This window comes from Leucoraja erinacea, chromosome 10 (assembly GCF_028641065.1).
Source record: "Leucoraja erinacea ecotype New England chromosome 10, Leri_hhj_1, whole genome shotgun sequence".
NCBI lineage: Eukaryota > Metazoa > Chordata > Chondrichthyes > Rajiformes > Rajidae > Leucoraja > Leucoraja erinaceus.
In genome coordinates, this window is record NC_073386.1 from 2,458,378 (window position 1) to 2,485,877 (window position 27,500).

The 27,500-nt window shown below is 47.8% G+C and overlaps 2 protein-coding genes across 2 annotated transcripts in view; both read right to left on the reverse strand.

The window, feature by feature from the left end:
* LOC129701301 (adhesion G protein-coupled receptor L2-like) overlaps positions 1-16,668 on the reverse strand; it is a 127,610-nt gene extending 110,942 nt beyond the window's left edge. Inside the window, exons 1-2 of the mRNA XM_055642466.1 lie at positions 16,533-16,668; positions 5,934-6,734 (exon numbers count right to left, since the gene is read on the reverse strand). Coding sequence (XP_055498441.1) covers positions 5,934-6,734; positions 16,533-16,668 — 937 coding nt within the window. The remainder of the gene's footprint in view (positions 1-5,933; positions 6,735-16,532) is intronic.
* An 874-nt stretch (positions 16,669-17,542) lies between these two features.
* The window catches only part of LOC129701302 (adhesion G protein-coupled receptor L2-like), a 114,947-nt gene continuing 104,989 nt past the window's right edge, over positions 17,543-27,500 (reverse strand). Inside the window, exon 3 of the mRNA XM_055642468.1 lies at positions 17,543-17,678. Within this exon, the coding sequence (XP_055498443.1) occupies positions 17,543-17,678 (136 nt within the window). The remainder of the gene's footprint in view (positions 17,679-27,500) is intronic.

The following is a 27,500-nucleotide window of genomic DNA, read 5'->3' on the forward strand; positions in this document are numbered from 1 at the left end:
GATAGCAGAGTCAGGGGATATGGGGAGAAGGCAGGAACGGGGTACTGATTGGGGATGATCAGCCATGATCACATCGAATGGCGGTGCTGGTTCGAAGGGCCGAATGGCCTACTCCTGCACCTATTGTCTATTGTCTATTGTCTACACTGCTGGCAGGATTGCCACAGAGTTGAAAGAACAGGAAATGTAACTCTGAATGAGAAACAAAGCCAGTGACAAAGTTAAGGTTAATGATTTGGAAGGCCATTGTGTCATTCTATCTATTCGGGCATAGGTTATCCATTTAGAGGGCGTCATATAACTCTGCATTCAGAGGGGGCCTACAGGATATCCCTGATTACTGCCCTCTCTTGATGTCGATACCAACGCTGCAGGGAAGCATGGTTCTCTGAAGTTCCCCCTCATGCCGAGAGGTGACTTATTCTCTGGCCACAGGATCAAGGCCAACTTCTGTCAGCACGCAGATACGACAATGTGTTCCATCTCATTACACCGTCGACATCTCTTGTGTCATCTTTTTCTCACAGAGAGTGGTGAGTCTGCATCGGAGGGCGGTCGTTTCATGCTTTCAGCGCGGTTTTAAAGGGAACAGGGATCCTTGGGGTACCGGTGGCCCTTGGCGGCTGCCAGGGGGCCGAAACTGCAGCGCAGGATCGTGCGGGGATCGCTGGGCGCGGACGCAAAGCCCAGACCTATCGCACCAACCAACCAACCCTGACCCGCTGAACCTCCCTCCCCCATCCACTCCTGCACATCTATAGTCACCCAGGCCTTTCACGCCTGCGCTCGCGAGCCAAGTTATTGCCACCTACAGCAGGCGGAGGTTAGTTTCAGGTTGGAGATACAGCATTGAAAGAATTTTCGCATTGCCCATGTACGTTGTCCCAAAAGCCGAGCTCTTCTGTACCCCACATGTATACTAAAGGACCCACATTACGGGTCCGAGAGGTACAGAATCAGCCATGTGGTGGAAGACTGGATGGGCAAATGGCCTAATTCTGCACACTTATGACCTTGTGACACGCCGTCCCAGGTTCAGTGTTAATCTCATCCACTCCCTACAGTTTGGAATCTTACTGGGGGGCCAATAAAGCCGCACGTCTCTGGGATGTGGGAAAACATATACCCGGAGGAAACCCACGCGGTTATGGCCCTGTCCCACGGTGCGAGTTCATTCCACGAGCTCTCCCGAGTTTTAAAAAAAATCAAGCTCGCGGTAAGCACGGAGAATGAACGTAGCGGGTACGTCGGAGCTCGGGGACGTCTCTTAGCGGCTCTAACGGCAGTCGGTCGGGAAGACTCTGCTAACGGCAAAGCACGGGAAGACTGGTTTTTCCCCATGTTGCAAAAATGTTCCGACGGGCCATGCCCGAGTTCAATCAGGGCAAACTCGACGCACAGGGCTATTACAGGGTGAACGTGTAAAAAACAAACACACGCACACACACACACGCACGCACGCACGCACACACACACACACACACACACACACACACACACACACACACACACACACACGCACACACACACACAGATACACACACACACACACGCACACCCCCACGCACGCACCACACACACACACACACACACACACACACACACACACACACACACACACACACACACACACCACCCACCCGAGGTCAGGATCAGACCCAGGGTCCTGGCGTTGTGTGGCAGCAGCTCTACCCGCTGCTCCACCGCGCCCACGACAATAATCTCAATTCAACCATCGACTGGAGCCCGTTGTTGGCCGATCCTGGCCCCTTCTCCGAGCTATAACATTCTTTGATTCGGTGATGTAATCATCCCTTAAATATAGAATTATGTAGGTGTGTTGCTTTTTGCAGAGTGTGTATAATTTAAACACATTGTCGGACACATCCCCTCGATATCTCGCCGAGGCACACAGACGGCAGACCAGACGTTGGGTTTGTTCACCGAAAATATTGTCTGTTCTCGTAGCTTTGTCTCAGACACCGACGTATTACTCTCCGACATATTACTACCACCCACAGCTACGGCTCCAGATTCAGCGTTGCTTCCCTTGTCAGCAGACCTGACTTCTTTCCCCCCTGTGAAACGTTCCCACCCACTCTTGCCTTCCTCACCTGCTGCCCATCGCAGTGGCTTAGTCCCTGCTAAGTGGGAAATTGAATTCCTTCATACAGACGCGCGAGGTGTCTCAAAACACACGACAAACACACGGTAAACTCATAGAGCCACAGAAACATCGAACACTAAACTCCTTCTGCAGAGTCTTGTATCCTGGTCCTACAGTGTGGAAACAGGCCCTTCAGCCCAACTTGCCCACACCGGCCAACATGGCCCACCTGCCAGCGTTTGGCCCATATCCCTCCAAACCCTGTCCTATCCCTGTACCTGTCCAACTGTTTCTTAAACATTGAGATACACACACACTTACACACTAACCTCTTTAAGATCTAGGACTAGAGGTCCCAGCCTCAACTACCTCCTCTGGCAGCTGGTTCCATACACACACCACCCTTTGTGTGAAAAAGTTGCCCCCCAGATTCCTATTAAATCTTTCCCCCTTCACCTTAAACCCATGTCCTCTGGTCCTCGATTCCCCTACTCTGGGCAAGAGACTCTGTGCATCTACCCGATCTATTCCTCTCATGATTTATTTAATGCATCTTTAAGATCAACACACCCCTATGAGATCAATACAACTCTATATAAGATCAATGAACCTCTTTAAGATCAATAGACCTCTGTAACATCATTACACGACATTCAGATTTAGTTTAGTTTAGAGATACAGCATGGAAACAGGCCCTTTGGCCCACCGAGTCCGTGCCGACCAGCGATCCCCGCACTTTAACACTATCCTACACACACTAGGGATAAATTACATTAATACCAAGACAATTAAAACTGCAAACTGCACGTCTTTGGAGTGTGGGAGGAAATCGAAGGTCTCGGAGAAAACCCACGCAGGTCACGGGGAGAACGTACAAACTCCGTACACAACAGCGCCCGTAGTCAGGATCGAACCCGGGTCTCCGAACCCGGCGCTGTGAGGCAGCAACTCTACCGCTGCGCCACCGTGCCACCCAATACACTTTGGATAGTCTTGGTTAGAGTGGATGTGGAGAGGATGTTTCCACTAGTGGAGGAGTCTATGACTAGAGGTCACAGCCTCAGAATTAAAGGATGTTCTTTTAGGAAGTAACCATATAACCAGATAACAAATACAGCACGGAAACAGGCCATCTCGGCCCTACAAGTCCGTGCCGAACAACTTTTTTCCCTTAGTCCCACCTGCCTGCACTCATACCATAACCCTCCATTCCCTTCTCATCCATATGCCTATCCAATTTATTTTTAAATGATACCAATGAACCTGCCTCCACCACTTCCACTGGAAGCTCATTCCACACCGCTACCACTCTCTGAGTAAAGAAGTTCCCCCTCATGTTACCCCTAAACTTCTGTCCCTTAATTCTGAAGTCATGTCCTCTTGTTTGAATCTTCCCCTATTCTCAAAGGGAAAAACTTGTCCACATCAACTCTGTCTATCCCTCTCATCATTTTAAAGACCTCTATCAAGTCCCCCCTTAACCTTCTGTGCTCCAGAGAATAAAGACCTAACTTATTCAACCTATCTCTGTAACTTAGTTGTTGAAACCCAGGCAACATTCTAGTAAATCTCCTCTGTACTCTCTCTATTTTGTTGACATCCTTCCTATAATTGGGCGCCCAAAATTGTACACCATACTCCAGATTTGGTCTCACGAATGCCTTGTACAATTTTAACATTACATCCCAACTTCTATACTCAAGTAGATGACAAATCTGTGGAATTCAGTTGGGTGGTGAATCTGTGGAACTCATTGCTACAGACGGCTGTGGAGGTCAAGTCAGTGGATATGTTTAAGGCAGAGATAGACAGATACTTGATTAGTACGGGTGTCAGGTGTTATGGGGAGAAGGCAGGAGAATGGGGTTAGGAGGGAGAGATAGATCAGCCATGATTGAATGGCATAGTAGACTTGATGGGCCGAATGGCCTAATTCCACTCTTATCACATAATCTTATGACCTCCATAAGACCATATACACCTCTATAAGATCAGTACATCTCTATAAGATGAGCTCTATATATTAATGCAGCTCTATAAGATCAATACACATCTATAAGATAGACACAAAAAGCTGGAGTAACTCAGCCTGATAGACAATATCTCTGGAGAGAAGGAATGGGTGACATTTCGGGTCGAGACCCTTCTCGAGATATCATCACCCATTCCTTCTCTCCAGACATGCTGCCTGTCCCGCTGAGCTACTCCAGCATGTTGTGTCTAACCTCGGGTTGAACCAACACCTGCAGTTCCTTCCCACACTCGGGAAGATCAAAACATCTCGGTAAGACAAATGCACCTCGCTAAGACCAATGCACCTGTGTAATAATCTATAAACCAGATAAGGAATGGAGGGCGAACATGAGTCGGTACTCGAGAAGCTATCCTGAGAAATCATAAGTATGAATTCATTAGCAGGATAAATGACTCTAAAAATGTGATTATCGTGGCCTTGTCAAAAACCTAAGGTTTAGCGCCACACGCTACCAATCCCAGCTGGTAGTTGGAGACACTGGTGTCTCGTTCTCAGAGCACAGGGGCCCTCACACTAATCCATGTATTGTAGAATGTTATTGTACAACATGAAAACGGAGAAGAACATGGCAAGTGCACGACGGAATATTTGATTCGGCATAAAGAAACTGCAAGTGTAGAGGCCCCAGTCCACTGCCTTGCCCGGGGGCCTGGAATGCTGGGAAGATGGTCCTGTCGTTCTGGGATACTGATCTTGCTTTTTTATTCCGGATTTTAAATTGTGTATCGTGCTTTTGTAGATAATTTATGACAGTAAAATACTAAGCTTTTATATGTATTTAATGGTGTTTTTATATGCAATGTGTTTTATGTAATGTCGTCTCTTGCCTGGACTTAGAGTCTGAAATAAAGTTTCATAATAATAATAATAATAATAATAATAATAATAATAATAATAATAATAATAATAATACAATAATAATTTAAAAATATATATATAATAATTTAAATATATATATTAATTAAAATTAAATAATAATAATAATAATAAAATAATAATAATAAAAAATAAAATTAATTTAAAATAATAATAATAATAATAATACAATAATAATTTAAAAATATATATAATAATTTAAATATATATCTTAATAAAAATAAAATAATAATTAAATAATAATAAAAAATATAGTAATAATAAAATAATAAAAATATAAACAAATAAATAAATAAATAAAAATAGATATAAATAATAAAATATATAGTAATAATAAAAATTATAATAATTTACAAAAATAGTAATAATTAAATAATAATAATAAAATAATAATTAAAAAAATATAGTAATAATAAAATAATAAAAAATATAATAATAAAATAAAAACAATAATAATTTAAAAAAAAACAAATAATATTAATAATAAATTAATAATACCAATGAAAAATATAATAATAAAAATTAAAAAACAAATAATAATGAGAATAATTAAAATTTAAAAATAATTTAAATATATATATTAATACAAATAAAATAATAATAATAATTAAATAATAATTAAAACATATAGTAATAATCAAATAATAAAAACAATAATAATTAAAAAAAAACAAATAATACTAATAATAAAATAATAACAATGAAAAATATAATAATATTTATAATTAAAAGATAATAATAATAATTTATAATAATAATAATGTTTTTAAAGTAATAATAATAATTAAATAATCATCATAATTATAAGAATTTAAAAAATAAATAATAATAATTAAAAAATTAATAAAAATACTAATAATACTAATAATACTAATAATAATACTGATAATAATGAGTTTGAAGGGAGCCACTGACCTTGGGCTGGGTCTGGAGGTCCAAACTCCAGGATGTACCTCAGGATGAAGTAGTTGTTCCAGACATATATCAGGTTGTCGCGTGGGTTGTAATCCACGGAGGCCACGTGCTGGTAGGGGTTGGGGAAGGGGATGTCCACATACTCCTCCCTGTTCAGGTTGGTGTTGTAGGCGTAGTCGATGGAGTTCTTGCCGGTCTCGCTCTCGTTGTCCTCGTAGACGGAGCGCACCACGTAGAGTACGCCGCAGACCATGAAGGCGTTGGAGGCCGACCTCTTGTCGTAGGAGGTGTCCCAGGTGCCCTCGAAGCGCAGGGTGTAGGGGTTGAGCTGGCTGACCACCATCATGCCGTTGTTCTGCTCCGTGGCGTAGATGACCCACAGGCCGTTCTCGTCCACCGCCAGGTCGATGTCGGACTTGCCGCCCCAGCGGTAGGGAGAGGTGTCGTGGTAGTTGGCGTTGGCGATGATGGCCTCGCCGCTCTTGATGCGGGTCCTCAGGTCGTACTTGACGATGTTCCTGGTGCGCTCTTTGTTGAAGAAGACCGCCCCGTCGTACACCACGAAGCCGGTGCCGTCCACGCGGTGCGGCAGCTTGTAGGTGGTGGTGTGGCGCCCCGACGTGAAGTCGTCCAGCGACGCGTACTCCATCAAGGTGTCCGTGCGGTACGGAGTCCAGGGCATGTAGTAGATCTTGTCTCCGGCTTGCAGCGGGTCCTTGCACCACGCTCCGGACTGCTGCTCCGCCTCCGTCACGTACGCCGACTCCACGATCCCCCGCAGCGTCCCCGGACACACGAAAACTGCAACGACAACCAGGCGGCAAAGGAAGAAGAAGAGAAGTTAACCAGAGCTCAACTCAGGTGAAACTTGACAAACCATAGATCAGGGCTGCTTGGTCAACCACGGGTTCCGGCAGGCGAGAGTGCAGTAAGCGGGATGAATGGACAAGGAGGGAAGGTTGGGTTGGGTAGAGTTGGGTTGGTTTGGGTTGGGCTGAGCTGGGTTAGGTTGGGTTGGGTAGGGTTAGGTTGGGTTGGGTAGGGTTAGGTTGTGTTGGGTTGGGTTAGGTTGGGTTGGGTAGGGTTAGGTTGTGTTGGGTTGGGTTGCGTTAGGTTGGGTTGTGTTGGGTTGGGTTGGGTAGGGTTAGGTTGGGTTGTGTTGGGTTTGGGGTTGTGTTGGGTTGAGTTAGGTTGGGTTGTGTTGGGTTGGGTTGGGTTGGGTTGGGTTGGGTAGGGTTGGGTTGGGTTGGTTGGGTTGGGTTGGGTTGGGTTGAGTTGGGTTGGGTTAGGTTGGGTTGGGTTGGGTTGGGTTGGGTTAGGTTGGGTTGTGTTGGGTTGGGTTGTGTTGGGTTGGGTTGAGATGGGTTGGGGTTAGGTTGAATTGGGTTGGGTTGGGTTGAGTTAGGTTGCGTTCAGTTGGGTTGGGTGGGGAAGAGGTTTCCGCTGCGTTTCAACCACAGAAAGTGGGAGGTGGAAGGCGCCAAGAAGCGGAGAGACAACAGAAGCACCAATGGACCAAGGCATGCAGTGGGGCGGGTTCAGACAGCAAACTGTAGATGACAGCCACTAACGCAAGGAAGCATCTGCCAGGGAGGGTCAAACTCAATCTCCTCTGGGACACCAGCAGAAAAATCCGTCCTCTCGTTGACACTGGGTATAGAGGTTGGGAAGTCGAGTTGCAGTTGGACAAGACATTGGTGAGGCCACGTTTGGAGCATTGTGTTCAGTCCTGGTCACCTAGCCAGGGGAGATGTTGTTAGGTTGGAAAAGGTGCAGAGAGGATTTACGATGAAGTTGCCAAGACTCGAGGGTGTGAGCTATTGGGAGAGATTGAGCAGGCTATTCCTTGGAGCGCGGGAGGATGAGGGATGATCTTATAGAGGGTTAGAAGATCATGAGAAGAATAGATCGGGTAGACGCACAGAGTCTCTTGCCCAGAGTAGGGGAATCAAGAACCAGAGGACATGGGTTTAAGGTGAAAGGGGAAAGATTTAATAGGAATCTGAGGGGTAGCTTTTTCACACGGAGGGTGGTGGGTGTATGGAATTAGCTGCCAGAGGAAGTAGCTGAGGCTGGGACTATCCCAAAGTTTCAGAAGCAATTAGCCAGGTGCATAGACAGGACATGTCTATGGCGATATGGGCCAAAGCGCAGGCAGGTGGGACTAGTATGGATGGGATATGTTGGCTGGTGTGTGCAAGTTGGGCTGAAGGGCCTATTTCCATGCTGTAGTATAAGACGTTGGGTGAGGCCGTATTTAAAATATCGTGTTCAGTTCTGAGCACCATGTGGCAGGAAAGATTTCTGAAGAAGGGTCTCGACCCGAAACGTCGCCCATTCCTTCTCTCCAGAGATGCTGCCCGTCCCGCTGAGTTACTCCAGCATCTTATGCCTACCCAAGACTGCGTTGAGTCGGGAAGGGCGCAGGGAGGATTTACAAGGACGTCCGGAAGTGGTGCTGCCTCTGTGACGAACAGGGACTGCCTCTGGAGTGGCTGGTGTTGGGTAGGTGGGGGAGGGGAATGGGAAAGGTGGAGGGGCGAGGATGGGTGGGGGGGGATGGGGGGGGGGGGGGGGGGGGGGGGGGGGGAGAGATCAAGCAACCGAATGCCACAATAACACGGAACTGGAGGTGGCACTGTGCCGAGTTAATTACCTTTTTGTTCCACTTCTATGAGCATTGGGAGAGAAAAATGGGGGGAAGAAAAGAGAGTGCGAGAGAAAAAGAAGAGAGATTAACAATGTTTTACACTTTATTGTATTTTACCGGAGTCATTTCCCAGCTATCTGGGACAACATGACAAAGGAGAAGGTACACACAAATGCTGGAGAAACTCAGCGGGTGCAGCAGCATCTATGGAGCGAAGGACATAGGTAACGTTTCGGGCCGAAACCCTTCTTCAGACTGATGGGGGGTGGCAGGGAGAAGGGGAGGGAAACAAAAGGGATTAGGAGGAGCCTGAGGGGGGGGATGGGAGGAGACAGCTCGAGGGTTAAGGAAGGGGAGGGGACAGCAAGGGCTAGCAAAATTGGGAGAATTCAACGTTCATGCCATCCGGACGCAAGCAGCCCAGGCGGAATATGAGGTGCTGTTCCTCCAATTTCTGGTGTTGCTCACTCTGGCAATGGATGAGACCCAGGACAGAGAGGTCGGATTGGGAATGGGAAGAGAAGTAAGCCATTCTATTTCAGTTGGTGTCACTGGATTGCATTAATATATCAGTGGCATTTTACACATAGCCTCCATGGCCAGAGTGAGTCCCACCACAAATTGGAGGAGCAGCACCTCATATTTCGCTTGGGTAGTTTACACCCCAGCGGTATGAACATTGACTTCTCCAATTTCAGGTAGTCCCTGCTTTCTCCCTCCTTCCCCTCCCCTTCCCAGCTCTCCCGCAGCCCACTGTCTCCGCCTCTTCCTTTCTTCTCCCCCCCCCCCCATCAGTTTGAAGAAGGGTCTCGACCTGAAACGTCACCTATTTCCTTCGCTCCATAGATGCTGCCTCACCCGCTGAGTTTCTCCAGCATTTTTTATCTGCTTCCTAAGATGAGGCTGCTTCCGGATCAGAGCAGCGTAGTTTAGTTTAGAGATACAGCGCGGAAACTGGCCCTTCGGCCCACCGAGTCCGTGCCGGCCAGCGATCCCCGCACACCAACACCATCCTACACATATACAAGGGATCATTTACAATCTTTACTTAAGCCAATTAGCCTGCAAACCTGGATGTCTTTGGAATGTGGGAGGAAACCGAAGATGGAAACATAGAAATATAGAAACATAGACAATAGGTGCAGGAGTAGGCCCTTCGGCCCTTCGAGCCTGCACCGCCATTCAATATGATCATGGCTGATCATCCAACTCAATATCCCATCCCTGCCTTCTCTCCATACCCCCTGATACCTTTAGCCACAAGGGCCACATCTAACTCCCTCTTAAATATAGCCAATGAACTGTGGTCTCAACTACCTCAATGAACTGTGGCAGAGAGTTCCACAGATTCACCACTCTCTGTGTGAAAAATGTTTTTCTCATCTCGGTCCTAAAGGATTTCCCCCTTATCCTTAAACTGTGACCCCCTTGTCCTGGACTTCCCCAACACCGGGAACAATCTTCTTGCATCTAGCCTGTCCAACCCCTTAAGATCTTGGAGAGAACCCACGCAGGTCACGGGGAGAACGTGCAAACTCCGAACAGGCAGCACCGAGGTCAGGGTTGAACCCGGGTCTCTGGCGCCGTGAGGCGGCAACTCTACCGCGCCGCCCCATTGTTTACAGAGATGCTGCCTCTGTTGCTCCGGCATTTTGTGTCTCTCTTACATGGATCGGGAATGTTCAGAGAGATATGGGCCAAACAGGACCAGCTTGCAGCACCGGAGACCCGGGTTCGATCCCGACTACGGGTGTTTGTCCGCACAGAGTCTGTACGTTCTCCCCGTGACCTGCCTGTGTTTTCTCCGAGATCTTCGGTTTCCTCCCACACTCCAAAGACGTACAGGTGTGCAGGTAAATTAGCTTGGTGTATGTGGAAACTGTACAGGTGTGCAGGATAGTGTTAGTAACATAGAAACATAGAAACATAGAAATTAGGTGCAGGAGTAGGCCATTCGGCCCTTCGAGCCTGCACCGCCATTCAATATGATCATGGCTGATCATCCAACTCAGTATCCCGTACCTGCCTTCTCTCCATACCCTCTGATCCCCTTAGCCACAAGGGCCACATCTAACTCCCTCTTAAATATAGCCAATGAACTGGCCTCAACTACCCTCTGTGGCAGAGAGTTCCAGAGATTCACCACCTCTCTGTGTGAAAAAAGTTCTTCTCATCTCGGTTTTTAAAGGATTTCCCCCTTATCCTTAAGCTGTGACCCCTTGTCCTGGACTTCCCCAACATCGGGAACACAATCTTCCTGCATCTAGCCTGTCCAACCCCTTAAGAATTTTGTAAGTTTCTATAAGATCCCCTCTCAATCTCCTAAATTCTAGAGAGTATAAACCAAGTCTATCCAGTCTTTCTTCATAAGACAGTCCTGACATCCCAGGAATCAGTCTGGTGAACCGTCTCTGCACTCCCTCTATGGCAAGGCCTAGTGTGCGGGGATCGCTGGTCGGTGCTGACTCGGTGGGCCGAGGGGGGCCTGTTTCCCCCGCTGTATCTCCAATCTCCAATTTAAGAATAAGGGGTAAGCCATTTAGAACGGAGACGAGGAAACACTTTTTCCTCACAGAGAGTGGTGAGTCTGTGGAATTCTCTGCTTCAGAGGGCGGTGGAGGCAGGTTCTCTGGATAGAAACATAGAAATTAGGTGCAGGAGTAGGCCATTCGGCCCTTCGAGCCTGCACCGCCATTCAATATGATCATGGCTGATCTTCCAACTCAGTATCCCGTACCTGCCTTCTCTCCATACCCCCTGATCCCCTTAGCCACAAGGGCCACTTGGATGCTTTCAAGGGAGAGCTAGATAGGGCTCTTAAAAATAGCGGAGTCAGGGGATATGGGGAGAAGGCAGGAACGGGGTACTGATTGGGGATGATCAGCCATGATCACATTGAATGGCGGTGCTGGCTAGAAGGGCCAAATGGCCTACTCCTGCACCTATTGTCTATTGTCTATTGTCAATCGAAAATCTAAAACGAAAAACCGAGATGGGGCATCTTGGTCGGTATGGACAGGTCGGGCCGAAGGGCCTGTTTCCGTGCCGTACAAGCGTTCAGTACAAACCAATGAACACACACTTGTCATCCCATCAACATCCAGACTGGGGAAAGATTACAAGCAGCACCTTAAATAGAACTGCTTGAAGCTTCACGTCCAATCAATTGACTGGAGGTCGGATAGATTTATCAGGTTCCCACTTGCCATTCGGAAGTGCTCGCAGCTAATAGCATTAGCACAGTATTCCATTACTCAAGGCAGGGGGAGTCAAAACAGATATCACAAAACAGCGTAAAGTTAATGCAAGGTCACGGTATTGATAACACGGGCCGTTCCTTTCCCCGCATTGCTACGGCAACATTTAATGATTCAGCCCACCAAGCCCGTCTGCCCCTTGCAATCAAGTGATTGAGGTCCAATCTAAACGCTTTTCCTTTCTAATAGATCTCTCGGCACCGACACATTTTCGAGCTCAATGGGGTCAAGGAGGCCCCAAACAAACAAATCCATTGCCTCCGTTTGACCAGCGATCAGGGCTTTGAGAGGAAATCATCTCCGCCGGCTGGTTTGGAACTCAGGATAGACGCAGGAGCAACTCAGCGGGATAGGCAGCATCGTCCGGAGAGAAGGGATGGGCGACGTTTCACTAGACAATAGGTGCAGGAGTAGGCCATTCGGCCCTTCGAGCCAGCACCGCCATTCAATGTGATCATGGCTGATCATCCCCAATCAGTACCCCGTGCCTGCCTTCTCCCCATATCCCCCTGACTCCGCTATTTTTAAGAGCCCTATCTAGCTCTCTCTTGAAAGCATCCAGAGAACCGGCCTCCACCGCCCTCTGAGGCAGAGAATTCCACAGACTCACCCCTCTCTGTGAGAAAAAGTGTTTCCTCGTCTCCGTTCTAAATGGCTTACTCCTTATTCTTAAACTGTGTGGCCCCTGGTTCTGGACTCCCCCAACATCGGGAACATGTTTCCTGCCTCTAGCGTGTCCAAACCCTGAATAATCTTATATGTTTCAATGAGATATCCTCTCATCCTTCTAAACTCCGGAGTGTACAAGCCCACAGCTGCTCCATCCTCTCAGCATATGACAGTCCTGCCATCCCCGGGAATTAACCTTGTAAACCTATGCTGCACTCCCTCAATAGCAAGAATGTCCTTCCTCAAATTAGGGGACCGAAACTGCACACAATACTCCAGGTGTGGTCTCACTAGGGCTCTGTACAACTGCAGAAGGACCACTTTGCTCCTATACTCAACTCCCGCTGAGTCACTCCAGCATTTTGTACCTATAGAGTCAGAGTGACACAGCGTGGAGACATGCCCCTTCTCGCCCCAACTTGCCCACAATATCCCTGCGTACACTAGTCCCACCTGCCCGAGTTTGGCCCATATCCCTCCAAACCTGTCCTATCCATGTACCTGTCTAACTGTTTCTAAAACGTTGGGATAGTCCCAGCCTCAACTGCCTCCTCCGGCAGCTCGTTCCATACACCCACCACCCTGATTGCGTGAAAAAGTGTCCCCCTCTGATTCCTGTCATATTTTTCCCCCTTCACCTTGAACCTATGTGCCCTGGTCCTCGATTCCCCTACTCGGGGGGCAAGAGACTCTGGGCGTCTACCCTAATCTATTCCGCGGACCATGTCTCGGGTGGAAAGCAGCATCTGCAGTTCCTCCCTGCCCATTACCGCTTTGTAGCAGTTTAGTTCCTTGTGACAACTGCAATCTGCATTGACAACATGTACACACACTGGTGAATATTCATGGGAGGATCGAAATGGCATAAACAGGTTTCGAGAAATAAAGTACATTCCATGTAAAACTGTACAATTTACCCAGCGTCTCGGAATTGTCATCTTTCCTGAATGTTCACAAGCATTCTTTGGAGTGAATTGCTGTATCCCATGGTTCTCAGGTGATTAACTACCTAAATGAACCATGAGATGCGTTTGTTCGTATACTCCTGAGATTTGCAGCTGAATATCTAATCCCCAGTCCCCAACACCTGAGACTAAGATTACTCTGTTTAGTTCCGATCGCTGACACCTCAAGGCAAGAGGGAGGGGGGGGACAAAAACAAACTAACCAGGTGGATAATACACATCCTGCTGATCCGTGTACATTCAAGGAACTGCAGATGCTGGTTTACAGAAAAGAGACACAGAGTGCTGGAGTAACTCAGCACTTGGGTCAAGGCAGCACCTCTGGATAGGTGATGTTTCGGGTCGGGACCCGAGTCTTCAGACTGACAGCTCATCGAGGTGCCGTTTAAGAAGGAACTGCAGATGCTGGAAAAATCGAAGGTGGACAAAAAACGCTGGAGAAACTCAGCGGGTGCAGCAGCATCTATGGAGCGAAGGAAATAGGTGACGTTTCAGACTGAAGAAGGGTCTCGACCTGAAACGTCATCTATTCCTTGCTTAGCAAGGTATAGTCAGGGAGGGAGAGAGGGGGAGGGAGAGAGGGAGAGGGAGAGAGAGAGAGAGAGAAAGAGAGAGAGAGAGAGAGAGAGGGAGAGAGAGAAGGAGAGAGAGGGGGAGAGAGAGAGAGGGGGAGAGAGAGAGGGAGGGAGAGAGGGAGAGAGGGAGAGAGGGAGATGGAGAGAGGGAGAGGAGAGAGAGGAGGAAGAGAGAGAGAGGGGGGAGGGAGAGAGGGAGAGGAAGAGAGAGAGAGAGAGATAGAGTGTGTGTGTGTGTGTGTGTGTGTGTGTGTGAGTGAGGGGGAGGTCTATTATCACATTGAATGGCGGTGCTGGCTCGAAGGGCCGAATGGCCTCCTCCTGCACCTGTTGTTTTATCCAACCTGCCTGGTTTAACGAAGGTCGAACGAAGCACATCCGACAATTCCTATTCACAGTGAACCTGGGTAGCAGAGGATGGATGGGATCATACGATTTTATGACTCATATTTTACACAAGTCATTATCAATTATTGAAAAGTACAGCTTCCCAACATAAAAGTTCCCCCATGTTGAATCACTGAGCAATTTTCCTCACAGACAGCAGGCCTTTACTTTACAAAGCGGGCAAATTATTCAGACAACTTGTGGGGGTTGCAAGGAGGATGTGTGTTGCTGCAGGAGGCAGGGACATGGTTGAACAGCACGCTAGGCCTCTGGGTTGGGTCAATGGTTAATGAATGATTTTATCAGTCACCCACATCACCATACAAGAGCGAATGTTGAGAGAATGTACGCAGAGAGAGAGAGCTGCCATGCCAACATTGAAAAAGGTATCCATCTTAAGCAGCTTACCAAAAAGAAAATATATATATATATATATATGCAGGCAGGATAATGGATTTTCCATGCAATATGCTGGCAGATATTTAATTTGTTTTTAAAGTTTTGTATGGGAAGGACCTGTACAAAATTCAGATTCAGATTCAGATTCAATTTTAATTATCATTGTCAGTGTACAGTACAGAGACAACAAAATGCTGGAGTAACTCAGCGGGACAGGCAGCATCTCTGGAGGAAAAGGACCAGGTGACGTTTCGGGTAGAGACCCTCCTTCAGACCCGAAAAACGTCACCCATTCCTTCTCTCCTGAGATGCTGCCCGTCCTGCTGAGTTACACCAGCATTTTGTGTCTATCTTCGTTGCAAACTGGCATCTGCAGTTCCTTCCTACACATAGATATGTTCTGTAAGTGTGTGTATATTATATATATATATATATATATATATATATAGGTGTGTATATATATATAGGTGTATATAAACACACCTCCCCACCATCGAAGGGATCTATCGCAGTCGCTGCTTCAAAAAGGCAGCCAGCATCATCAAGGACCCACACACCATCCGGGCCACTCACTCATCTCCCCGTTACCTTCAGGTAGAAGGTACAGGAGCCTGAAGACTGCAACGTCCAGGTTCAGGAATATCTACTTCCCCACAGCCATCAGGCTATTAAACTCAACTTCAAACAAACTGAACAATAATAGCCTATTGCACTTGATCTGTGTATTTATTGTGTATATATATATGGTCTATGGTCTATAGACACACTGAACTTTTATCTCCTGTTCTGTATTATTTTTACATATTCTGCTGTGCTGCTACAAGAATTTATTAGTTCCGTCTGGGACATATGATGGTACAGCACTCTTAACTTTAGTTTTAGTGCAGAGATACAGTGCGGAAACAGGCCCTTCGGTCCACCGGGTCCACGCCATGACCAGCGATCCCCGCACACTAAAAGGCCTGTCCCACTTTCATGATCTAATTCACGACCTCTGCCGAGTTTGCCCTTGACTCGTATTCGCAGCATGGTGGTCACGAGGGCGTAGCGGGCCGTGATGTAAGTCGTAGGCTCTCGTGGCATCAAGTAGGTCGGGGCGTTTTTTTCTAGCCTGATGAAAAATGTCCACGAGTAAAAAAGGTGGTGAATTAGGTCGTGTAAGTGGGACAGGCCCTTAACATTCCCCTACACCCACTAGGGACAATTTTTACGGTTGCCAAGCCGATTAACCTACAAACCTGCACGTCTTTGGAGTGTGGGAGGAAACTGAAGATTAATAGACAATAGACAATAGGTGCAGGAGTAGGCCATTCGGCCCTTCCAGCCAGCACCGCCATTCAATGTGATCATGGCTGATCATCCCCAATCAGTACCCCGTTCCTGCCTTCTCCCCATATCCCCTGACTCCGCTATTTTTAAGAGCCCTATCTAGCTCTCTCTTGAAAGTATCCAGAGAACCGGCCTCCACCGCCCTCTGAGGATCGCGGAGAAAACCCACGCGGGACATGGGGCAGAACGCACAAACGCGGTACGGACAGCGCCCGTAGTCGGGGTGGAACCCGGGATCTCCGGCGCTGCGTTCGTGGTAAGGCAGCAACTCTACCGCTGCGCCACACCGTGACCGCCCGTGTTAAAGGCGCAGGGCCTTGCTAAACGTGTCGGGGGAGAGTTAGGTGAGGCTGAAGGTCTGTACTTACTGTAAGGGACACATTCGTACTGAACCTCCAGGTATTTGTAAGTTCCGGGGCAGGGGTCAGGAAAGACGTCGGACCCTGTGATGACAATGCACTGAGTCCTGTTGTTGCATCTGTGAACAAAAGCGCAGAAAACCATTAAAGGCTTCATATGTTCATGAGACATTCCTGATCAGGAAAATAAAAACAAAAGTCTCTTGCCCAGAGTCAATGTGAATAATATCAAGAGAGGAACATAGAGACACAGAAACATAGACAATAGGTGCAGGCGTAGACCATTCGGCCCTTCGAACCAGCACCGCCATTCAATATGATCGTGGCTGATCATCCACAATCAGTTCCCCGTTCCTGCCTTCACCCAAGAAATAGATCGGGTAGAGAACACAGAGTCTCTTGCCCAGAGTAGGTGAATCGAGGACCAGAGGACATCAGATTCAGATTCAGATTCAATTTTAATTGTCATTGTCAGTGTACAGTACAGAGACAACGAAATGCATTAGGACATAGGTTTAAGGTGAAAGGGGAAAAGATTTAATAGGAAAACTGAGGGGTCACCTTTTTGCACCCTACAAAAGGGTGTGGGAGGAAACTGAAGATTAATAGCCAAAAGGACAATAGGTGCAGGAGTAGAGCCATTCGGGACCCTTCCAGCCACCACCGCAATTCAATGTGATCATGGCCATCTCGGCCAATCAGTACCCCGTTCAACCTTCTCCCCATATCCCCTGACTCCGCTATTTTTAAGAGCCCTATCTTCCTCTCCATCTCCTATGCAATTTTGAAAGTATCCAGAGAACCGGCCTCCACCGCCCTCTGAGGATCGCGGAGAAAACCCACTACGGGGGGACATGAGGCAAAACGCACAAAACGCGGTACGGACAGCGCCCTTAACTCGGGGTGGAACCGGGATCTCCGGCGCTGCGTTCGTGGTAAGCAGCAACTCAACCGCTGCGCCACACCGTGACCGCCCGTGTTAAAGGGCGCAGGGCCTTGCTAACGTTAGGGGGAGAGCGTTAGGTGAGGCTGAAGGTCTGTACTACTGTAGGGACACATTCGTACTGAACCTCCAGGTATTTGTAAGTTCCGGGGCAGGGGTCAGGAAAGACGTCGGACCCTGTGATGACAATGCACTGAGTCCTGTTGTTGCATCTGTGAACAAAAGCGCAGAAAACCATTAAAGGCTTCATATGTTCATGAGACATTCCTGATCAGGAAAATAAAAACAAAAGTCTCTTGCCCAGAGTCAATGTGAATAATATCAAGAGAGGAACATAGAGACACAGAAACATAGACAATAGGTGCAGGCGTAGACCATTCGGCCCTTCGAACCAGCACCGCCATTCAATATGATCGTGGCTGATCATCCCCAATCAGTTCCCCGTTCCTGCCTTCACCCAAGAAATAGATCGGGTAGAGAACACAGAGTCTCTTGCCCAGAGTAGGTGAATCGAGGACCAGAGGACATCAGATTCAGATTCAGATTCAATTTTAATTGTCATTGTCAGTGTACAGTACAAAGACAACGAAATGCATTAGGGCATAGGTTTAAGGTGAAGGGGAAAAGATTTAATAGGAATCTGAGGGGTCACCTTTTCACACAAAGGGTGGTGGGTGTATGGAACGAGCTGCCAGAGGAGGCAGTTGAGGCTGGGACTATCCCAGCATTTAACCATATAACCATATAACAATTACAGCACGGAAACAGGCCATCTCGGCCCTACAAGTCCGTGCCGAACAACTTTTTTTCCCCTTAGTCCCACCTGCCTGCACTCATACCATAACCCTCCATTCCCTTCTCATCCATATGCCTATCCAATTTATTTTTAAATGATACCAATGAACCTGCCTCCACCATTTCCACTGGAAGCTCATTCCACACCGCTACCACTCTCTGAGTAAAGAAGTTCCCCCTCATATTACCCCTAAACTTCTGTCCCTTAATTCTGAAGTCATGTCCTCTTGTTTGAATCTTCCCTATTCTCAAAGGGAAAAGCTTGTCCACATCAACTCTGTCTATCCCTCTGTTCATTTTAAAGACCTCTATCAGTTAGAGAAACAGTTAGACAGGTACATGGATAGGACAGGTTTGGAGGGATATGGGGCCAAACTCGGGCAGGTGGGACTATAGTGTAGCTGGGACATTGTTGGCCGGAGTGGGCAAGTTGGGCCGAAGGGCCTGTTTCCACACTGTATCACTCTACGACTCCAAAAGCGGGGGCTAGTTCTTGGCACCGCGCGATCACACGCGATCACTCTTCAACAATGTTCCAACCAGAGCTCTAATCTTTGACAATGATCAGCGAGAGAGACAGACAGAGTGAGACAATAGACAATAGGTGCAGGAGTAGGCCATTCGGCCCTTTGAACCAGCACCGCCATTCAAGGTGATCATGGCTGATCATCCCCAATCAGTGCCCCGTTCCTGCCTTCTCCCCATATCCCCTGACTCCGCTGTCTTTAAGAGCCCTATCTCTTGAAAGCATCCAGAGAACCGGCCTCCACCGCCCTCTGAGGCAGAGAATTCCACAGACTCACAACTCTCTGTGAGAAAAAGTGTTTCCTCGTCTCCGTTCTAAATAAGGCTTACCCCTATTCTTAAACTGTGTGGCCCCTGGTTATTCTCCCTCGCTCAGTCTGGGAGACCACACCCGGATCCAGCCTTTGCACCAGATGCCATCTCCGCACGGCCTTATATAATTGGTCTGAGATGGCTCTATCCTTACACTTAAATACTCTGCAATAAAACCCAGCACATCATATATCCTCCTAATTGTTAGCGATACCTGCACACCAGCTTCCAGTGATTTATGTTTTCAAGGAGGCCAATTATGTTGTAAGTGGCCGATCACCAACATGATTCAAGCTCTCGCCCGTTAAAACAAAAATCCCCCCCCCCACCCCCGCGGGTTATATTTCTGGGGGGGCCGGCGGGGGCAGCGGTGAAGTTGCTGCCACACAGCACTGGAGACCCGGACATCCACGCTGCCTCGGCAAGGCCAGCGGCAGAATCAAGGACCAGTCACACCCCACGTCACTCCCTCTTCTCCCCCTCTCCCATCAGGCCGGTCACGGTGGCGCGTACAGCGGTAGAGTTGCTGTGGCACCAGAGACCCGGGAACAATCTTCCTGCATCTAGCCTGTCCGACCACCTAAGAATTTTGTAAGTTTCTATAAGATCCCCCCCTCAATCTTCTAAATTCTAGCGAGTACAAGCCAAGTCTATCCAGTCTTTCTTTATATGGAAGTCCTGCCATCCCAGGAATCAGCCTGGTGAACCTTCTCTATACTCCCTCTATGGCAGGGGACTAAGAATTTTGTAAGTTTCTATAAGAACGTGCAAGCTCCGTACAGGCAGCACGCCCGCAGTCGGGATCGAACCGTTGCTGTGAGGCAGCAACTCTACCGCTGCGCCACCGTGGACTCGGTGGGCTGAAGGGCCTGTTGGCGGGCCGCATCTCTAAAGCCTAAAGAGCTGGCAAAACTGCTTGCCGAGCGTTGTCGGAGATCTTTTACCTCCCGCGAAGACACTAACGGGGATATTGAGGCGTGATTGAGCCCGTGTGCTGGGAGTGCCGACACGTCTGATACTTCCCTGCTGAGTGTAATCTCGGCTGGGTTGGTGTTAGTGCCTCCGTGCATGTCTGCCCCCACCCCCCTCACAATCAATTCCAACATGACTCCTGCACACAATGTCCGGGCCACATCGCTATAATATGCCGCTGATCCCAACCGGTCAATCAAACATTAAACCAGAGCATTCTCACTTCGACTGATGGGTCACCTTTCCCCAGTTGAAACCCGCGGCTGGGCGGACCACACCATTCAGGGAGAAGTTCCCGTGATAGGGACAGAATTAGGCCATTCGGCCCGTCAAGTCTACTCCGCCATTCAATCAATCACGGCTCCCTCCTAACCCCATTCTCCTGCCTTCTCCCCATCACCCTCAGACACCTGTACCAATCAAGAATCCATCTATCTCTGCCTTAAATACATCCACTGACTTGTGGCCTCCACAGCCGTCTGTGTGGCAATGAATTCCACAGATTCACCACCCTCTGACTAAAGAAATTCCTTCCTAAAGGAACGTCCTTCAATTCCAAGGCTGTGACCTCTAGTCCTAGACTCTCCCACTAGTGGAAACATCCTCTCCACATCCACTCTATCCAGGCCTTTCACTATTCGGTAAGTTTAAATGAGGTTCCCCCCTCATTTTTCTAAACTCCAGCGAGTACAACAGGCCCAGCGCTGACAAATGCTCATCATAGTTTAACCCACTCATTCCTGGGATCATTCTGGCCTCAACTACCCACTATGGCAGAGAGTTCCAGAGATTCACCACTCTCTGTGTGAAAAATGTTTTTCTCATCTCGGTCCTAAAAGATTTCCCCCTTATCCTTAAACTGTGTGACCCCTTGTTCTGGACTTCCCCAACATCGGGAACAATCTTCCTGCACCTAGCCTGTCCAACCCCTTAAGAATTTTGTAAGTTTCTATAAGATCCCCTCTCAATCTCCTAAATTCAAGTGAGTACAAGCCGAGTCTATCCAGTCTTTCTTCATATGAAAGTCCTGACATCTCAGGAATCAGTCTGGTGAACCTTCTCTGTACTCCCTCGATGGCAAGAATGTCTTTCCTCAGACTCTCTATCATGTATCTGTACACTGTGGACGGCTGAGTTGAGCTTGTGTATTGTCTATTCCGCTAGCTGGTTGTCGTGCGACAGAGGCTTTTCACTGTACCTCGTCACACGTGACAATAAACTAAACTGAGCCGAGTCACCTTTGAACACCAGATTTGTGAAAGGGCTGCTGACATTGAAGGGGTTACATATTCCCCACACACACACACCTAGGTCTGAGGTTCTGTTGCTGGCAAGGATGATTTTGATTTTCAGAATGTCTTCCTTGCCCCCTCTCGTTCCCCGTTCATTAACTGACGTGAAAGGTCGCCGGGTCTCGGCGCCGACAACCGCAAACTCGATAGAGAAGGCAATTTGCAGCGCTGGCACTTCCGAGGGTTCGCAGCGTGCGAGGGGAAAGTCAGTGAGATTTGCACTAAAATCATCAGACAGGACCAACAACGCCAGCAAATGCAAAGGGCGCCAACTTACTGAAGGATATCTTTTCAGACACCTTTGGGCTATCGATGTAATGGAGGTCGAAATAGCACAACATGTCTGAAATTTGACCTGCAATATACACACTTGCGTCAATTTTCTTTTACATTTCGAGTTTGTAGCAGCGGAAATCAAGAGCCAAGAGTGTTTCATTGCCATCTATCCCGAAATAGAAACATAGAAATTAGGTGCAGGAGTAGGCCATTCAGCCCTTCAAGCCTGCACCGCCATTCAATATGATCATGGCTGATCATCCAACTCAGTATCCCGTACCTGCCTTCTCTCCATACCCTCTGATCCCCTTGGCCACAATGGCCACATCTAACTCCCTCTTAAATATAGCCAATGAACTGTGGCCTCAACTACCCTCTGTGGCAGAGAGTTCCAGAGATTCACTACTCTCTGTGTGAAAAAAGTTCTTCTCATCTCGGTTTTAAAGGATTTACCCCTTATCCTTAAGCTGTGACCCCTTGTCCTGGATTTCCCCAACATCGGGAGAAATCTTCCTGCATCTAGCCCGTCCAACCCCCTTAAGAATTTTGTAAGTTTCTATAAGATCCCCTCTCAATCTCCTAAATTCTAGAGAGTATAAACCAAGTCTATCCAGTCTTTCTCTCATAAGACAGTCCTGACATCCCAAGAATCAGTCTGGTGAACCTTCTCTGCGCTCCCTCTATGGCAATAATGTCCTTCCTCAGATTTGGAGACCAAAACTGTACGCAATAATGGATCAATAGAATTCGCACTTGTCGCAAGATGGTGGCACAGCGGTAGAGCTGCTGCCATTTTGCTCTGGTATTTTATTAAAATTCACATGTTTAATCGATAATGTTTTATTATTAATGTTTAATGTTTTATGTGTCATTCCTAACTGTCACTGTATGTCATGTTGTCACTTGTGGGCGGAGCACCAAGGCAAAATCCTTGTATGTGAATACTTGGCCAATAAAGTTATTCGTTATTATTATTCACAGCGCCAGAGTCCCGGGTTCGATCCCGACTACGGGCGCTGTCTGTACGGAGTTTGTACGTTCTCCCTGTGACCTGCGTGGGTTTTCTCCGGGCGCTCCGGTTTCCTCCCGCACTCCAAAGACGTACAGATTGTAGGTTGAATAACTTCGGTCAATAGACAATCGGTGCAGGAGTAGGCCATTCGGCCCTTTGAGCCAGCATGGGCATTCAATGTGATAATAGACAATAGGTGCAGGAGTAGGCCATTCGGCTCTTCGAGCCAGTACCGCCATTCAATGTGATCATGGCTGATCATCCCCAATCAGTACCCCGTTCCTGCCTTCTCCCCATATCCCCTGAACCCGCTATCTTTAAGAGCCCTATCTAGCTCTCTCTTGAAAGCATCCAGAGAACCGGCCTCCACCGCCCTCTGAGGCAGAGAATTCCACAGACTCACCACTCTCTGTGAGAAAAAGTGTTTCCTCTTCTCCGTTCTAAATGGCTTACCCCTTATTCTTAAACTGTGTGGCCCCTGGTTCTGGACTCCCCCAACATCGGGAACAATTACAGCTAATGTCTCAGATAGATCAGGCAGGTGAGACCGTTGTAGTTTAGATTTGTTTAGTTTAGCGATTCACCGCGGCACCAGGCCCTTCGGCCCGCCATGTCCCCGCTGGCCAGCGATCATCCACACACTAACCACTATCCTACATACCAGCGACAATTTACGGAAATCAATTCACCTACAAAGCCCCAAAGACGTGTGTGAGGAACCCAGCCCATGCAGGTCACGGGGAGAACGTACAAACTCCGTACAGACCGCACCCGTGGTCAGGATTGAACCCGGGTCTCCGGCGCTGTGAGGCAGCAACTCTACCGCTGCGCCACCGTGCATGTTCCCGGAGAGAGCTGTACTGTGGTATTCCACAGAAGCAGGGGCCCCCATATCTGAGGAAGGATGTGCTGGCTCCGGAGCCTGCACCGCCATTCAATATGATCGTGGCTGATCATCCAACTCAGTATCCCGTACCTGCCTTCTCTCCATACCCCCTGATCCCCTTAGCCACAAGGGCCACATCCAACTCCCTCTTAAATATAGCCAATGAACTGTGGCCTCAACTACCTTCTGTAGCAGAGAATTCCACAGATTCACCACTCTCTGTGTGAAAAATGTTTTCCTCATCTCGGTCCTAAAAGATTTCCCCCCTATCCTTAAACTGTGTGACCCCTTGTCCTGGACTTCCCCAACATCGGGAACAATCTTCCTGCATCTAGCCTGTCCAACCCCTTAAGAATTTTGTAAGTTTCTATAAGATCCCCCCCTCAATCTTCTGAATTCTAGCGAGTACAAGCCGAGTCTATCCAGTCTTTCTTCATATGAAAGTCCTGACATCCCAGGAATCAGTCTGGTGAACCTTATCTGTACTCCCTCTATGGCTAAATAAATAAATCCAACTCAGTATCCCGTACCTGCCTTCTCTCCATACCCCCTGATCCCCTTTAGCCACAAGGGCCACATCTCTCTTAAATATAGCCAACGAACTGTGGCCTCAACTACCTTCTGTGGCAGAGAATTCCACAGATTCACCACTCTCTGTGTGAAAAATGTGAAAAATGAGCAATTAATAGACACTGATATTTTTATGGAAGGCATTATAATATTGAAATACTTTTTTTCCGTTAATAATCAGGAGAAGGAGGGGCACAGAAAAATTAAAAGATCCCAAGGGGGCCATGAGCTAAAAAAAGTTGGGAACCTCTAAATTAAACGAAGCTGCCTTTGCTGCTGAGTTACTCCAGCACCTCAGTGTAAACCCAGCAACCGCAGATCCTTCCTGCACGACATGTAACTGGGCCTTGTGTTGAACGACTAGCCTGATGTACTTAAGTTTAACTACCGCCCCAACAACTGGATCTACAACCAGTTTACAACATCTGCAATAAAAAACTTGGTTTCATTAATAAAGATGTCTGGTTCTTGTAAAAAAAACCCCAGCAGGTTCAGTAACGCTCGTCAGAAAGGAGCATGTGCTTTGCTTTCAAGATTTGATTCCAGACCGACTCGTCAAAACATAGAAACATAGAAATTAGGTGCAGGAGTAGGCCATTCGGCCCTTCGAGCCTGCACCGCCATTCAATATGATCATGGCTGATCATCCAACTCAGTATCCCATACCTGCCTTCTCTCCATACCCCCTGATCCCTTTAGCCACAAGGGCCACATCTAACTCCCTCTTAAATATAGCCAATGAACTGTGTGGCCTCAACTACCTTCCGTGGCAGAGAATTCCACAGATTCACCACTCTCTGTGTGAAAAATGATTTTCTCATCTCGGTCCTAAAAGACTTCCCTCTTATCCTTAAACTGTGTGACCCCTTGTTCTGGACTTCCCCAACATCGGGAATAATCTTCCTGCATCTAGCCTGTCCAACCCCTTAAGAATTTTGTAAGTTTCTATAAGATCCCCCCCTCAATCTTCTAAATTCTAGCGAGTACAAACCGAGTCTATCCAGTATTTCTTCCCATTAAAGTCCTGACATCCCAGGAATCGGTCTGGTGAACCTTCTCTGTACTCCCTCTATGGCAAGAACTAATAAGGAAGGATGTGCTGGCTCTGGAGAGGGTGCAGAGGAGGTTTACGAGAATGATCCCAGGGTTGAGGGGGCTAACTAACGGATGGTGAGCGTTTTGATGGCACTGGGCCTGTGCATAGAAAATAGTTGCTGGACAATAGACAATATGCGAGGCCATTCAGCCCTTCGAGCCAGCACCGCCCATTCAATCCCCCATTCCTGCCCTCTCCCCATATCCCCCTGACTCCGCTATCTTTAAGAGCCCCATCTAGCTCTCTCTTGAAAGTGTCCAGAGAACCGGCCTCCACCGCCCTCTGAGGCAGAGAATTCCACAGACTCACAACTCTCTCTTCGGCCCTTCGAGCCAGCACCGCTGTTCATTGTGATCTTGGCTGATCGTCCCCAATCAATAACCCATGCCTGCCTTCTCCCCATATCCCTTGAGTCCACCAGCCCCTAGAGCTCTATCCAACTCTCTCTTAAATCCATCCAGTGACTTGGCCTCCACTGCCCTCTGTGGCAGAGAGTTCCAGAGATTCACCACTCTCTGGGTGAAAAAGTTTTTTCTCATCTCAGTTTTAAATGACCTCCCCTTTATTCTAAGACTGTGGACCCTGGTTCTGGACTCGCCCAACATTGGGAACATTTTTCCTGCATCTAGTTTGTCAAGTCCTTTTATAATTTTATATGTTTCAATAAGATTCCCCCTCATCCTTCTAAACTCCAGTGGTTACAAGCCCAGCTGCTCCAATCTTTCCGCATATGACATTCCCGCCATCCCGGGAATTAACCTTGTAAACCTACGCTGCACTCCCTCCATAGCAAGGATGTCCTTCCTCAAATTAGGGGACCAAAACTGCACACAAGGCTCCAGGTGTGGTCTCACCTGCAGAAGGACCTCTTTACTCCTATACTCAAATCCTCTCATTATGAAGGCCAACATGCCATCAGCTTTCTTCACTGCCTGCTGTGCCTGCATGTTTACTTTTAGCGACTGGTGTACTCGCTGGAGTTTGGAAGGATGAGCAGGTGCTTCATTGAAATTTACCGAAAGTCCCAAACCCTATACACCGTGGATGGCTCGATTGTAATCATGTATTGTCTTTCCGTTGACTGGATAGCTAGTGACTGGAATTTCTCACAGAGAGTGGTGAGTCTGTGGAATTCTCTGCTTCAGAGGGCGGTGGAGGCAGGTTCTCTGGATACTTTCAAGAGAGAGCTAGATAGGGCTCTTAAAGATAGCGGAGTCAGGGGAGAAGGCAGGAACGGGGTACTGATTGGGGATGATCAGCCGTGATCACATTGAATGGCGGTACTGGCTCGAAGGGCTGAATGGCCTACTCCTGCACCTATTGCCTAGTGTCTGTAGCACGCAACAAAAGCTTTTCACTGTACCTCGGTATACGTGACAATAAACTAAACTGAACTGAACGAGGAGCTCACAGCCCTGAATTCAACCCTGTCTGTGACATCTTTAGAATTTGAATCCAGTCTATTATCTCTATACTTGGCGAAAGCTTCTCACGGGCGGCAATGTCTGCGGAATTATAACACAGTCGCAAAAGCCTGTACGGATTGCCAGAGTGCTTCGGAGGAGGAAAATCTGCAATCCTTCTCCAGACCAGATCGCAAACATTCCTGTCTCTTGTACATTACAGCACCTCGTATCCTGGCTAGTCTATAATTTGACGGTAGAAATATTCTGTTTTCCAATTTTACGGAATACAAAGGCGGCACGGTGGCGCAGCGGTAGAGTTGCAGCCTCACGGCGCCAGAGACCCGGGTTCGATCCCGACTACGGCTGCTGTCTGTACGGAGTTTGCACGCTCTCCCCGTGACCTGCGCGGGTTTTTTTTTTACTCCAAGATCTCCGGTTTCCTCCCGCACACTCAAAGACGTGCAGGTTTGTAGGTTAATTGGCTTGGTGTAAATGTAAAATTGTCCCTAGTGTGTGTGTGTGTGTGTGTGTAGGATAGTGTTAGTGTGCGGTGGATCGCTGGTCGGGACGGACTCGGTGGGCCGAAGGGCCTGTTTCCCAGCTCTATCTCTAAACTAAACGAAACACGTGTCTTTAAGTCAGGAGAAGGGTCTCGACCCGAAACGTCGCCTATTCCTGCGCTCCTGCAGTATTGTGTACAGTTTTGGTCTCCTACTTTGAGGAAGGACATCCTTGCGATTGAGGCAGTGCAGCGTAGGTTCACGAGATTGATCCCTGGGATGGCGGGACTGTCATATGAGGAAAGATTGAAAAGACTAGGCTTGTATTCACTGGAGTTTAGAAGGATGAGGGGGGGATCTTATAGAAACATATACAATTATAAAAGGACTGG